The sequence below is a fragment of the Miscanthus floridulus genome, chromosome 16 (assembly GCF_019320115.1).
Source record: "Miscanthus floridulus cultivar M001 chromosome 16, ASM1932011v1, whole genome shotgun sequence".
Classification (NCBI taxonomy): Eukaryota; Viridiplantae; Streptophyta; class Magnoliopsida; order Poales; family Poaceae; genus Miscanthus; species Miscanthus floridulus.
In genome coordinates this window covers 105,449,736-105,464,352 of record NC_089595.1, presented here as the reverse complement: position 1 = coordinate 105,464,352, position 14,617 = coordinate 105,449,736, and the positions used below count along the sequence as shown (strand labels likewise).

General features: G+C 45.2%; 3 protein-coding genes and 1 long non-coding RNA gene across 4 annotated transcripts; 3 read left to right on the top strand and 1 right to left on the bottom strand.

The window, feature by feature from the left end:
- Positions 1–1,577: 1,577 nt before the first annotated feature.
- LOC136514258 (protein S40-1-like) lies at positions 1,578–2,369 on the top strand. The gene has a single exon (XM_066508243.1). It carries the CDS (start codon positions 1,607–1,609, stop codon positions 2,066–2,068), a length of 462 nt encoding a protein of 153 aa, XP_066364340.1. The 5' UTR covers positions 1,578–1,606; the 3' UTR covers positions 2,069–2,369.
- A 4,757-nt stretch (positions 2,370–7,126) lies between these two features.
- On the top strand, positions 7,127–9,045 carry LOC136511195 (uncharacterized). Its single transcript, XM_066505363.1, has 2 exons — positions 7,127–8,517; positions 8,594–9,045. Exons 1-2 carry the CDS (start codon positions 7,776–7,778, stop codon positions 9,043–9,045), a joined length of 1,194 nt encoding a protein of 397 aa, XP_066361460.1. The 5' UTR covers positions 7,127–7,775.
- Positions 9,046–10,367: 1,322 nt separating this feature from the next.
- LOC136509995 (non-classical arabinogalactan protein 31-like) lies at positions 10,368–12,126 on the top strand. Its single transcript, XM_066504569.1, has 3 exons — positions 10,368–10,408; positions 11,159–11,455; positions 11,551–12,126. The coding sequence occupies exons 2-3, from the start codon at positions 11,191–11,193 to the stop codon at positions 11,877–11,879; spliced, it is 594 nt and encodes a 197-aa protein (XP_066360666.1). The 5' UTR covers positions 10,368–10,408; positions 11,159–11,190; the 3' UTR covers positions 11,880–12,126.
- Positions 12,127–13,684: 1,558 nt separating this feature from the next.
- On the bottom strand, positions 13,685–14,451 carry LOC136511644 (uncharacterized). The gene is made up of 2 exons (XR_010772786.1): positions 14,374–14,451; positions 13,685–14,037 (listed from the first exon to the last, which is right to left on the bottom strand). It is a non-coding gene; the product is annotated as an uncharacterized lncRNA (long non-coding RNA).
- Positions 14,452–14,617: the final 166 nt, after the last annotated feature.

Here is a 14,617-nt window from a genome sequence, read left to right as displayed (position 1 = left end):
CACTCACCCCTATGAACACACGTACACAAACCCTACCCCTATGAGCACATCCGAAAGACTGTGCCGGCACATCTCAAGATTGACGAAGTCACCACAGACGCTTCGCTATCGACGGGAACGTCGCCTACCACTGAAAGCATAACGCTATTAAATCCATGAAAATACGAGCACCCGTGCCAAGTCATGGACTTTAACCCGTAGACAGATTCCACCACAAGGAACCTAACCAATCGACATGGTAAAATTAATTAGTGTGCAGTCGATTCCTACAAAATAAATATTATCTTTGTACTATTTTCATTTCAATCTAATATGACGTATTCTAGTGCACTCATCCAAATAAAATGATCTAGCTAAGCTGGTTCTCTCGATTTAATGAACGAAACAACAAGTTATTATTACATGTCTTGAACCCGTCCCTGTGCAGCTTGGCTCGATGGGGGCCAAGCTCCGCTATGTAGCGGACCAAACATGCTTATATGCGAAGCCATATTACCACCACTTGCCCACGCAATCAACCATTAGCAATTCGCAAATTTCACAGGAAACCCGGTCTTCCCAAATTTCGCCCAAAACACCTGGGCCTTGTTTAGATGCAAAAAATTTTGCAAAATGGCACTGTAGCATTTTCGTTGTTATTTAATAATTAGTGTCCAATCATAGTCTAATTAGGCTTAAAAGATTCGTCTCGTGGATTTCGTCTAAACTGTGTAATTAGTTTTATTTTTTATTTATATTTAATACTTCATGCATACGTCCAAAGATTCGATGTGACAGGGAATGTGAAAAATTTTGCAAAATTTTTAAGAACTAAACTGGGCCCTGATGGAACCGTTGTCGCGTGCATCTCAGACGTGGCCGCAGTGCTTTGCATACGCAAACCACCAAATAGGATGGGTTCCTTTCCGACGCGGCAACACGGCGTGCGCTGTGCGCATCATCAGCACCGTTGCGCGTTGGCGTGTAGCCTGCATCGCTGGGAAACGCGTGTTCTCCCGGCGCCGCGTCCGGCGTCCGCGGGGGTATGGCGCCAACGGGATCACCCCCCGCTCGCCGCCGTCCCTTTCGCTTGGATGGAAATCAGTACACGGGAGACTACCGATTTGGGTGTTGGATTTATTTGAACCAGACGACTCTTATTACCTTTCTCTTGACGGCTCCGGCACACAATTAATCATCTGTAAATAGTAGTACCTATCTTGCCGTGTGACAATTCTGTAGGAGTATTTCTGTCAAGCTGAGTTTATACTGTGTGGTGCTGCTAATCAGAGTTCTGCACGATATTTGATCTCTCTTCTTCACAATTCACATTATTCATACTCACACGAGCATCAAACCAACTGGGAGAGAGGAGAGTATCTGCAGATTCCAGGTGGCAGCTCACGAGAGGGTGTGCACCCAACTTTCCTTCCTTCCTTGTCGCGTATACCCAACACAGTGCCCGCTAATGCCATTGCAGTAGTCTTCCCACCCAAGGAAGAGTGCTTGCTCGCCAAGACACGCCACCGCCTCCTTCCAAAGCACACCGCTATATATTCAGCTAGCCATGGACGTCCATCCCTGCCCGTCCCCGACGGCGAGGCCATCAATCTTATCGTATCATACCATGGAGGAATTCGAAGAAGCTGAAATCCTATGGCCTGCTGCCGGCTCCGACGACCGTGGCAACAGCCAAGGCGACGACGACGTCGTCGGCAACGGCGGCGAGGCGGCGCCTATGCCTTGTTCCGTTCGTCCCGAAGCGGCCGCGCCGGTCGAGATCTCTCGCCGGAAGCGGCGGTGCCGCCCATGGTCGGCGTCGGAGTACTACACCACCACGTTTAATGAAGAAATCGACGTCGCCGACGACGACGAAGAAGGTCGTCGTACCGAAGACGCAAAAGGGACTACTAGCGATGGTTTGGTCATCGTGCCGCCGGATGTTCTTGTTGCACGGAGGAGGCTGGTGGTGGCTGGCCGGACGGCGGCGTACTCCATGTGCGCCGGCAAAGGGAGGACGCTCAAAGGACGGGACCTCCGCGATGTCAGGAACCAAGTGCTCAAGATGACCGGATTCATCGAGGAATGAACATTCAGCATATGCGTGTCGTCGCATGGATCGACAAGTTTATTTTCAGCAAGTCAATGAAAGCATCAGTAGCAGATGCGTAGAAGAAGGTGACGAAATGTTGGTTGATTCGTGTGAAAATTTGCTAGCTCATGTAATAATTGATGTACATAGCTAGCTAAGAAAATGGTGGTGAAAGTTGAAAAGAATAATTAAAATGCCAGCTGCTATTGCACTGCATCAATGTTGCATATTGTAGGCCTGTAAGTGTGTTAGCATTTCGGCTAATCATAAGAAACGAAGAAGATTAAAAATTCAGTTGCGCGAAAGCACGTAAGCTGTCGTTCCTGGAATGAAGCCACGAACTATTTCAGCTAATCAATTGCTGTACAAATTAGTCGATCATTCAGTCGGGAATCGTTCCAAGGAATGGTTCTACGTCCTATTCGTTTGGGCTTGTCTGACTTATAAGCTATAGCTGAAAGTACTGTTAACTGGTTTGGTGTGAGAGAAAAATATTGTTCGTTGGCTGATAAGTCATGGCTTATAAGCCAAATACGACCAAGTGAACAGGCTGCTAGACAACCGAACGAGCCCTAAGCTGGTTTCGCTTTATTTCTGTTATAAAGTTATACTAATTAGATCCTCTTTGATGACAGGGTGCAGGGCTTAATCTAAGGTGAACCTATACTGAACTGCTTGGACTCTATAGTATAATAGTGATCCTTGAAAAGAATAGACCTTAGTCCAATAAAGCATTTGCCTGAAATAGCGAAGTGGCAAACAACCACATATGATTTTTTTAAAGCACAGTACAAACATAGATGCTCATAATGTATATATGTATGCACAATTATTCTTATAAACTCATACCTTACCCCAGTGATCACATCAAGTTAAAAACTTGAATCCGGAAGGAATTTAATCAGTTGATGATCTACATTCAATTCGCACAACTAGATTGGCTCCTCCCTTCCGACATAAATCAATGACATCTTGGTGTTTTATTAATTAAGTCAATAATTTCGAAGTCAAGATTACAAGTGTTCTTTTCGAGCGGATAATTAAAAATATATAAATACATTTGTATGGAAAAGTAGTAATATGGTATATATTTTTGGTATGTGTTACAAACATGGATCTCAATATAGCAGCATATCTTTCTAAAAGGCATGCATGTTGATATTGCCAACTGTTCCACTATTGTAGCTAAGGAATCTTAGCATTAAACACGGCTATGTGGCTTAGCTGTGAAATTATAAGCGCCTCTATGGCCGAGCCAAATTCATTATCTACTATAGATGGCTACATTTTTATATATGTCTCTCCATTGTGTTTTTTTACTTCACACAGGATCTATTGAACCATTGAATAGTTAATTAGTTTCCTTAATTAATGTTGAATGTTCGTTATCCTTGAGTATGTCGATTGATGGAAAAATGTGAAGTAATGACTAGGACAAATAAATATGTTCTCTTAGAGCCCTGTTGAGCATTTGTTTTCGTTATTAATTTTCATGTTTTTTTAAAAAAAACTAGTTAAATAAAATAGATGTCATTATATTCTACTATAGTTAGAAGGGGAGCCTTGGCGTAGTGGTAAAGCTGCTGCCTTGTGACCATAAGGTCACGGGTTCGAGTTCTGGAAACAGCCTCTTGCAGAAATGCAGGGAAAGACTGCGTATAAAAGACCCAATGCAAGCGGTCAGACCCTTCCCCGGACCCTGTGTAAGCGCGAGCTTCGTGCACTGGTGCTGCCCTTTATAGTTAGTATAGCCTCTTGGCGAGGGTCACCACTACATAATTTAGCCCACTATTAAAAATGTTGATTATAAATATATTATAACAAAATATTAGTGATTAATTAGTACTTTGTAAACCACGTTGATATCCAAAATGAGAGGATACGAAGTGTACTGATTGTTTAAGTTAGTTTAATTCATGAACGGACCCTTAAAAATTCATACGCGGGACAGTTCCTGCTTAGAGTATCTACGCAACTGCTCCCTCTTCCTAAAATATAGGAGATTTTTTCAGTTGTCCCAAGTCAAATCATTTTAAACTTGACCAAATTTTTTGAAATGATTAATAATATTTATATCATTGAATGAGCTTCCTTAAATATATTTGAAACTATTTTCGAGATTTACCTTTTTGAAAATATAGTTTTCTCTATATTTTTTTTTCAAACCTATAATTGTTTGATTGTGGATAACCGAAAAAATCATTGTATTTCAGGACCGAGGATGTGTAGTCATAAGACGTGCGACAAGAACAAACATGCAATTCCTTTCCAGCAATCCCGTCTCTCCAGTTTGCTTCGGTTGGCTGATAATTTGGGGTTCCGCTGGTCTTGGGCAGCCAAGGTAGGCAGCTTGCGTGTACAAGAGGCACTAGTGATGGATGGATTGAAGGAATGCATTTCCGCGACCGCGAGCCCGGAGGAAAAGGTCAGGGCACCGATAGCAACCGGGCACGCAGGACGGCATGTTTGCTTCAACTTATCAGCCGGCTTATCAGGTACAATCTACAGTATTTTTTCTCACAACAAAACGGCTTTAGCCGACTTATTGGCCGGCTTTAATATCAGCCGAACAGGCCCGAACTCCTACGGCTGCATGAGTTTTTTTCTTGTTTTTTGATTGAATAAGGCTTAGTCTTCTTTTTTAACAGAATTGTACGAGCTGCTGTGACGCGCACACAAACTGCACGAGCTGCTGTCACACAGACAGTGAGACAGTAACACTTCCCGTTCAAATTTGGGCGGCCGTCAGCCTGCGGCATCGTGGGCTAGGCCCAGGACGTGGCCCAATATTAAAGTCACATGGCCGCATGGGCCTTTATTGCATGCGTGTGGTGGGCCTAATCCATTTGGCCCATTAAGAAATAGCACTTCCCGCGCTCTCGTTGTTGCCTGTCTGGTTCCGTGAAGAAAACTGAAACAGTAATTCAAAAAAAAAACAAGAAAATGGTGCATTTGATCCAAATACAAGAACCGGTGGCTGGGGTTTTATCATCCGTGATGAACAAGGACTGATGATCCTGGCAGGGTCTGGAAAAGAACCATTCTTGTTCGACGCTTTTCATGCGGAACTGCTCGGCTGCTTGGCGGCAGTCAAATCTGCGGCTCACTTGGGGCTGCACAGAATTATTTTGGAGACAGATGCTTCTTTAGTCAAGACTGCTCTGGAGGGTGATGAGTATAGACTATCGACCTTGGGCGGCATAGTTAGGCCCAGTTTAGTTCACAAAAGATTTGGGCCAAAACCGAAATTTTTGGCGTTTTGGCATTTGGGAACTAAACAGGCCCGAAAAATTTCGGGGTACAAACATATGCGAAATCGGCCTGCTATGGCATGCGTGCCCAACCCTATCCCTCTGTCCCGCAGCCGACGCCGAACCCTATCCATTCACTTGCTCGCCCAACCCTATCCGCGCCTCTCTCGCCGTCTCCATCGCAACGCCGCCGCTCTCTTCCTCGCCATCCCAGCGCCGCCGCACTCGCTCCATTCCACCGCCGGCATTCAGATCCAGCACCTCCACCTGTAGATCTACCCCGGCGTGGTCCGGATCGACAAGTTCCTTGCGCGGATTCGATGGCAGGACATGACGACGACTTCAATGGCGAGCCCGCCGCATACGGGGCCGCCGACGCCGGCTTTACCCTGGATTTCTTGGGTAATGTTGGAGCCAGCCTCGTCTACAACGACGCTCCGGGTTCCAGCACGTCACACGCCGCCGTCGGGTCCAGCAGCCACCACAACCCCAACGAGCAGATGGGCCGGCTTGACCTAAACGGCGGCCTCTCCGGTGTTTACCAGCAGTACGCGGAGCACATTCAAGGAGGCCAGGACGTCTTGCCTCCCGTTCGCGTTCCGAGGGGCGGCGTGTCTCGGAGCCTCAGTTTCTGGGCGCCTAGCCACGTCAGAGTAGGTGGAGCTGCAGAAGGTGCTGCCTTCGACGGCCCGTCCGCAGCCGTCGGGGGTGCCTTCGTCTCTCCTCTGCCGCGTCCAGGAAGCGGTTCATTCCGTCGGCGGGCCGGTCGCCCGCGTGCACGGGGGCCGGGGCCAGCCATCCACGGCGACAATTTCGACGGCTCCTACGGTGTCCCTAACCAGGCAAGTACCTTCTCTAATGCGTGTCTATTGTTCAAGGATGATGATGTATGTTGATGTGTTACAAGCTCAGTTAGATTCATGTTTGCTGATGTGTTAGAATCTCAGTTTATGAGTTGTTCATGTATGCTGATGTGTTAGAAGCTCATTTTTTGAATTGTTCTTCTATGCTCATTAGTGTTACCTACATGTGTATTGTTCATGTATGTTGATCTGTTAGAATCTCAGTTTAGCAATTGTTCTTGTATGCTTGTTAGTGTTAGCTGCAGGTCTATTGTTATAGCTTGTCAGTGTTTATTGTTCAATATTGCTGTCCCTCTTCACCGTTTAGGTTCAGAAGCATAAAGCAAATTGGTTACCAGACAACATAGAGAAGTTCTGTGACTCCTACCTTGCCGAGATACATGCTGGGAACTGTCCAGGAGGACAGATGAACAAATTTGGGTGGAAGAACGTCGCTCGGAGGTACTATTTAGCATCAGGCTTGATGCATGACAGAGAACAGCTTCAAGGCAAGCTGAGGACACTGAGGAAAATATGGACATTGTGCGACAAAGCACAAAACCACACTGGCTTAGGTATAGATGCAGATGGAAAGATTCATGCTTCTGACCAATGGTGGAATGACAATGCTCAGGTAATTTGTTATATAGGTTGCTCTGTTTTTAACAAATGTTAATTCCCTAATTGCTTGACAACTACATCGGTCCATATTGTACAGGGTGACACTGATTTGCTGAAGATTAGAAGGGATGGTGTGCCTGCATACTTGGACCAGCTGCATGGCATGTTCAAAGAAAACACAGTTGATGGAACAACCTCCTTTGTTCCTGCTGCAAGAGAGTCCATTGACTTGAATGATGATGATTCTGATGAAGAAGCAGGACAAGAGCAGGAAGATGAACTGACCCCTATGAGTGTTGGGAACAAGAGGACTAGCAGTACAAGCACAACTGCATCCAGCCCCAGCAAGAGGTCAAAGAGCCCAGCAGTGAGGGCAATGACCATCCAAATGACCACACACAATGACTTAAGCAGGGAGAGGCTACAGTTCTTCAAGGATAGAGAGAGCAGAAGGGAGGAAGTGCTGCAGAGATTAGTTAAGGACAAGTCCTGGAAGATAACAGAGTGCACCAGGATAGCTCTGCAGGAGCTGGGCATCAGTAGTACAACGAAGACCTTGTTTTCTGGGTTGCACAAGCTAGTGCAATCAGAAACTGAAATGGACTTCTTCCTTGCCCAAGACACAAAGGAAGGGAAGACGCACGTCATCGAGCTGAATATCCCGCAGCCTGGCCCGGTGGACAACTAGAAAACTTAGCCTTATTTGCATGTAGGGCATTTGGTGGAGGGCGTAGGAACTGGTTGTGTCCTGTTGTGATGTGTCAGTTAAAATTGAACTTGTTATGTAGTACGATGGGTTTATTTGCTGTTTTCGTATATTAACTTGTGGAATGGATATATGTGCTGTTTTGAAACTTGATCATGTGGGATGGCAGGGAGTGATGCATGGGATTCATGGACTGTTTGATGAAATGACTGACTTGCTCTTGTCTCTGTCCATGACAGGTTGGTGATGATGATCAAGATACAAGAAGACAACAGTTGCTGCAGATGATATTGGATGATGATGATGATGAGTTGATGGAAGAGCTAATGAATGATGACGATGATGATGAGTTTGTCCATGGTATGTACCAGTTTGTTGTGCACATTGACAAGTATATGAATAGGGCTCAATATAGGACTCCAAGAGTGAGTGGTTTGCAGTGGGTGCTTGATAAGCTTGACAACATTAATTCTTGTTACAACATGTTTAGAATGACCCCAACAATGTTCCATATCCTTCATAACTTGTTAGTTGACAAATATGGGCTCAAGTCTACCACTAAGTCCACATCTGTTGAGGCTTTAGGGATGTTTCTTTGGATGGTAGGAGCACCACAGTCTGTTAGGCAAGCGGAGGACAGGTTTGAGAGGTCATTGGGCACTGTTTCAACATTGTTTACCAAAGTTTTGAGGTATCTGGTCAGGCTTGCTGCAGACAATATTAAGCCCGTAGATCCACAGTTCAGAACAATGCATCATACACTAGGAAGTAGTAGATTTTATCCCTACTTCAAGAACTGCATAGGGGCTATAGATGGGACTCATATCCCTTGTGTCGTGCCAAACCATTTGTTTATTCAGCACTTGTGCCGCAAGAGCATCACTACACAAAATGTAATGGCCTGTTGTGACTTCGACATGAGGTTTACATTTGTTAATGCTGGCTGGCCTGGATCTGTTCATGACATGAGAGTGTTCAATGATTCTACAACAACATACTCCGCAGTCTTTCCACATCCACGAAATGGTACGTAGGTACACATGAGTGCAATTCTTCCTTGTTGGTTATGTACCTGTTGCTCATAATTCTTTTGCTGTTGTAGGCAAATACTATCTAGTGGACTCCGGGTATCCTAACCGGCTCGGTTATCTTGCTCCATACAAGGGAAGTAAGTACCATCTCCAGGACTTCCGCGACGGCCCCGAGCCACAGGGTAAAGAAGAGCTCTTCAATTACACACACTCTTCTCTTAGGAATGTTATTGAGAGGTCATTCGGGGTACTTAAAATGAAGTGGCGGATCTTGCAAAAGATCCCTCCTTATTCACCTGAGAAGCAAGCGCAAATCATTTGTACATGTATGGCTCTTCATAATTTTGTGAGGACTAGTGGCTTACCAGATAAGCATTTCGGTAGATGTGACCGAAATGTGAACTTTGTGCCGAGACAAGCTTATCAAAATCAACCTGAACCTGAGGTAGTGGAGGATGAGGAGTGGTCGTGCATGAATGCCATCCGTGATTCGCTTGCTAATGCTTTGATGGATCGTAATTGACAGTTTTGTGTGGTTCATTACATGTATGTACAGTACAGTATGTTACGGCTTGTGTGAATGCTTGAGCAGTATGTCATGTAATATGGATGAATAATTGTTGTGAATGTTGCATGAGAAAATTATGTTCATTATGTGTTTGAAAATTCTTCTTTTGAAAAATCTGCATGCAAAAGAAGCATGAAAAAGTCTGCACCAGCAGTTTGCATGGAACACATTCAATGCAACCGAAATCTACTATTCATAGCTGATTTCGATGCAAAATTCTTGGCAAAGTAAACAGCAAAATGCAAAACTTTTGGTGTCAACATTTTGGTGTGCTGCTACCCCTTTTTGGATTTCATGTATTTGGCAAAATATTTGGGGAACTAAACTGGCCCTTACTGAACTTAGGCTCCTTCTGATGTCAGAATTTGTAGATGCTAGAGTTGAAGTATGTCCTAGATCATGTAATAAGTTGCTGATGCCCTTGTGGCGTTTGGTTGTAAATATCCCAGTGATGATCCGATCGCTTGGGAGACAGTACCTCGCTTTGTCGAGGGTTTGGTGACTAGCGATTTGGCTGAGTCCAATAAGGCCTGGTTTAGATGCAAAAAAATTTGCAAAATGGCTACTGTAGCATTTTCGTTGTTATTTGGCAAATAGTGTCCAATCATAATCTAATTAGGCTTAAAAGATTCGTCTCGTGGATTTCGTCTAAACTGTGTAATTAGTTTTATTTTTTATTTATATTTAATGCTTCATGCATGCGTCCAAAGATTCGATGTGACGGGAAATGTGAAAAATTTTGCAAAATTTTTTGCAAACTAAACTGGACCTAAGTAATGAAATCCTTGATTGAAACAGAAGTGATATCCCCCGGGAAGAGAAGAGGAAAAAAAAACCTGAACAAACCGATTAATCAATGCAAAGATGGATTACTTTGCGAAAAACAATTGATGGACGGACGCGGGACGCTTCCGAGGCCGGAAATCCAGGGAGCCAGGGCGACCGGCTTGCTTGTCGTAGCGGTAACGCCGCACACATACCACTGCAGAAATTAATCCCATGTCGTCTGTCTGGATGAGTAACTACAAGGGTCGCCGTTCCGCACAAATCTCCGAGGTCCGAGCCACACTCCCCGATGCCCCCAAAACGCAGATCCAACCTCAGCTACCCTCCCAGTACCGTTCAATTTCAGGGTTAAAAAAAAACACATGTCCAACCGAGTGCTACTAGGATGAAAGCTTTCAGTTACTGAGATGGTTAAAAGGCTTGATGTGCTCAGAGTAAACTTTCAGACTGGTCTGCTACGCTTTTGTCTCTCATTTAGCAACAGGCCGGTGCTCGGATGCTGTGTTGGTCCCTCGGCTGCGCTGCGTAAGCGGTAAGTTTACCAGCACACTTACTTACTATTGCTAAAGGTAGGAGAAGATATTGAAAACAGCTCACACACACAGCACAAACTTAGTGCTGGTCGAAAGCTTTGTTTCTAGATGTGCCAAACTGAACTGTCTCTATTCACTGAGTTGTCGTGGAAACTATATATACAACTCTAACCATCTAATCCTAGTACACAGACATGTCAGACTATCATGCAGCTACAGCGACTAGATGTGACAGCAGGGCTGACTTTGACGTCTGCCTTTACTGTGGCTACAGTGCGGCGGGGGAGCCTTTCGGCGCCTGCCCCTGTCGCGGCTGCAGTGTAACAGCAGAGAAGCCCTTTTAACACCTGCACCTGCTACGCGTATAGAGAGAGAGCGGTAGATTACTTTACATGCTGTAGGCTGACTGACGATAGATTAGGCCTGGTATGCAGTCATTGTTCCTTCACTGTATATTTTGCAGCAGTCGTCAATGACATGCTTCTGAAATTAACCTGCAATTCCATGCCCTACATTTCTTTCAATACAAGCCTAATTAACGAAATCTGTTGCGAGTATGCATGTCAGACAAAAATTGCATTAACTTCAAACGGAATCTGTTTGAGTGTCTGACCGCTCTAGCTAGCTGGTTCAGTTTGTTTGATGAGAAAGCAAACGGGAGAGAAACCCTAGCTCTCCCTCTCTATAAATTAGCGCATGCTTGTTCGTACAACGCCTCATCACACTCAGTTGCTTTCCAATTGCATCAGTGCCTTTCAATTTCAACGGTAAGGATAGATCGATGGCCTCTTTCAAGGACCATGGTGTCGTGGTGGCAATGGTAGCGGTGGTCTTCCTCGCCACCGTCCTCCCTTCTCATGCGTCGACGGCGGTCGATGAGCCGGCTAAGTATAAGCCCACGGCGCCAGCGCCGTCCCCTGCATCGCACTCCTCGCTGCCGCCGCCGCGGCCGGTGCAGCCGGTGATCGTCGTCCAAGGTGTCATCTACTGCAAGTCCTGCAAGCTCAGGGGCTACAACAGCGGCATGGACGCGTCCCCACTCCCCAGTGAGTCTCCAACAACCTACATTTCATTTGGTTTCTACTCGCTGACAGAACTGAAAGCTAGTAGCGTTGTGAATAAAACATGTGTACATGTGCAGATGCGACGGCGAGCCTGGTGTGCTACGGCGACGCGGAGAGCAAGTACCGGGTGCTGAACCAGACGAGCACGGCCACGGACAAGAACGGCTACTTCCTCGTGATGGTGTACGACGTGGACATGTTCGACCGGCACAGCTGCAGGCTGTACCTGCGCTCGTCGCCGACGCCGCTCTGCGCCGCGCCCTTCGTGCCGTCCAACCCCAAGCTGGGGCTCACCCTCGTGAGGGACCGGGCGGCCACGGCGCCCAGGGGCGCGCGCGGCATCTTCCACCCCAAGACCGCGCTCATGTACGCGCCGGCCACCGCCGGCAAGTGCCCGCCGTACTGATCGATGTCCGATGGCGATGATGGTGTACGTGGTCGGGATCGGAGCGGCGTCATGAGCTATGGAACATGGTGGACTGTGGGTGCATGGGCAGCGTGGATGGATGCTCGTTTGGTCAAGAGGTCGGACGTTGTCAGAGGCAAAAATAAGGAGTGTAGTATGTAGTGATTGTTGTCGCGTATCGTGTCATCGTTTTAGTCGATGCTCCATGGAGTATCTGATCTGTTGACTGTTGCTGTTTGTTGAGTCTGAAGTGGTTAGTTTGCTTGTCTGTGTAACCGTTTCTCTTTTTTTTTGACGTTGAGTGTAACCGTTTCTTAGTCGATCCTGTCTTTGACGAAAGAGTTCAGAATCTATCCCTCAAAAGGATGTTCTGGCTTTTTGCAACAACCGAATTCTAGACCACTGGATTGGACACGTATCGCGTGGCTGCGACGTGCATCGGCAGGATTCCTTCTCTGCTGCGACGTGCAAAGGATTCCTTCTCTGCGACATGATTCTGCAACATGATGGTGCAGCGTGGATGTGGGTGTGCACCGGGGGCGCAGCCGTGCTACCTGAGGGTAGTGGGTGTGGCAGTAGGGGCTAGTAGGAGCTGTATATCTGATATTAGACATTTGTAAACAATTTAACATATATTTATTTGATATATGCAATTCACAGAAATAATTTGTATTTTTTCTGAATAATTTGGCATATATGTTTCTGAGATCTGCAATCCATAGAAATACCTAAATTACATCACTCTGTCTAATAAATTATACTGAACAAATTATTGTAAATATAGTAATAAGGCGGTGTAAATATAGCTATAAAGCAGTGTAAGTGCATGGGGCAAAATCTGGTTGTTGGGAGGGGCTAAAACAACCGGTCGTTGGCTAGACAGATTCGATCGAAAACCGGCAATTTGGTCAAAGATCCAGTTTACCATTTTTTACTCCAATCGGTTTCAAAGTTCATGTCGTTCTGTTTGGAACGGCACAGCTTCACCGGTAAAACTGTTTTTTTCTATTTGCTGCATAAAGCAGTTTCACCAGCCAGTGAAACGAGAGAGAGCGCTTGGAGAAGTTAGTAGTTTCAACTTGACATGAGCAACTGTGCATATGAGAGAAGATGAAAAACATCTTCTACAAAAGAAGTTGTTTTATCAGGGCTTGTTTGGTAGAAGTTGAAAAACAATTTTGTACTGAGAGAAAATCTCTACCAAGCAAGCCCTAAACTCTAGACCCCTCGAAAGAAGGACGCAACTTTAAAATAAAGTCTCTCTTATAATATACACAAAAACGGACTAATGTGGTCAAATAATATACACAAAAACAGGCTACTGTGGTAAAAAACAGACCTGTGCCATGGCGGATGAACTGATAGCTCGGTTGGTAGCTGCCGGTTTTGAGAAGCTCCAGGTCAGGAGATCGACTCTCCACCTCCGTATACACATGTTTACGCGTCATAAAAAAATATTCTCGCCTATTTCATACCAAAGCACGGGTCTAAGGTTCGATCCAGTCTCATCTCTCATGTGGCTACGGTGCCGCTATGTATGGGCAGGGCAGGAGTTCGAAGGTTTTCTCAGACCTGCATGAAAATGTCTTCTTTTTAAGCACAATGCCTAGGGGTATCACACGTGGCATGTGGAGTTTTTCTTAATATAATCCGCCTTGAGCTCTGGCGGAGCAGATAAAAATGCGTGCTATCTCGGCCTGGCTAAGACCATCCTAGAGTCCCAACCTTGTAGTGACACTAGTGGAAGGGGCGCGCCCTCGCGCGCCACATCAATCAGTTAATGATCTGAGAAAAAGTCGCATGGATAGAAGAAGGGATGGACACCACACTGAGTAATAAAATAGGTACGCATAATTTACATACATAGATATTACACATAGGATGGCACATCTAGGTTCTTCATAGTACTACATGATTCCACTTGTAGCTAAGGAACGATAGTTTAAGGTAGCATAGCCTGGCTAATTTACAGATAACAGGCCTAGGTACAGGTTTGTTTCTTGTTTGTACAAGAAGATTTTTTATTAAGTCCATCTGACATCTTTCATAATCTAACAGACTTGACATGTGCAGGAATCATTGTCCATGCTAAGTTTGTGAAGCATAGTCATGCACATGTCACAAAATGGTGTGCACACACTTTGTTGAGCGACAGCACCTGGTTGCACAAAGAATTTGCTGGATCAATAGATGATAGGTATACAATATGATTTGTATAGCGTAAGGAAAAAGCTATTTGAATTTGTCAATTGCATGGGCGTGGCACATACCGGATATTTTGCATCTTGAATATATTTTAGTGTGACAAATTGGACCAATAAAGTGAACAGAATATGGTTGTGACAAAGTAAATTCTGAACTAACAAAACATTGTTTGTGGATAGACTTCAACACGGGGTTTGCGGATCACTAATTATAATATTTGTGCAAAAGAAGTAGGTTACTGATTGGTAATTATATTATGTTGAAAGCTGAGCAGTCATGAAATATTTACCTATTCTGGAGTCTCAGTTAAAGAGGCCCTGTGAATATTATCCTTTGGTTTATTCTTTGAAGCAGTGGATCTAGACCTGTAATTTGCATGTAAATACTGATGAAAAGATGTGTATGCTTGGATGAATAATAAGACATGGCTAGATCTGTGATTTTACCTTTTGGCTTTGCGTTGTAGCGATGATGCAGATGGATTCTCTTCGTCATCCTGTATGGCTGTGGTAGTCTCCAAGATCTGATGCTCA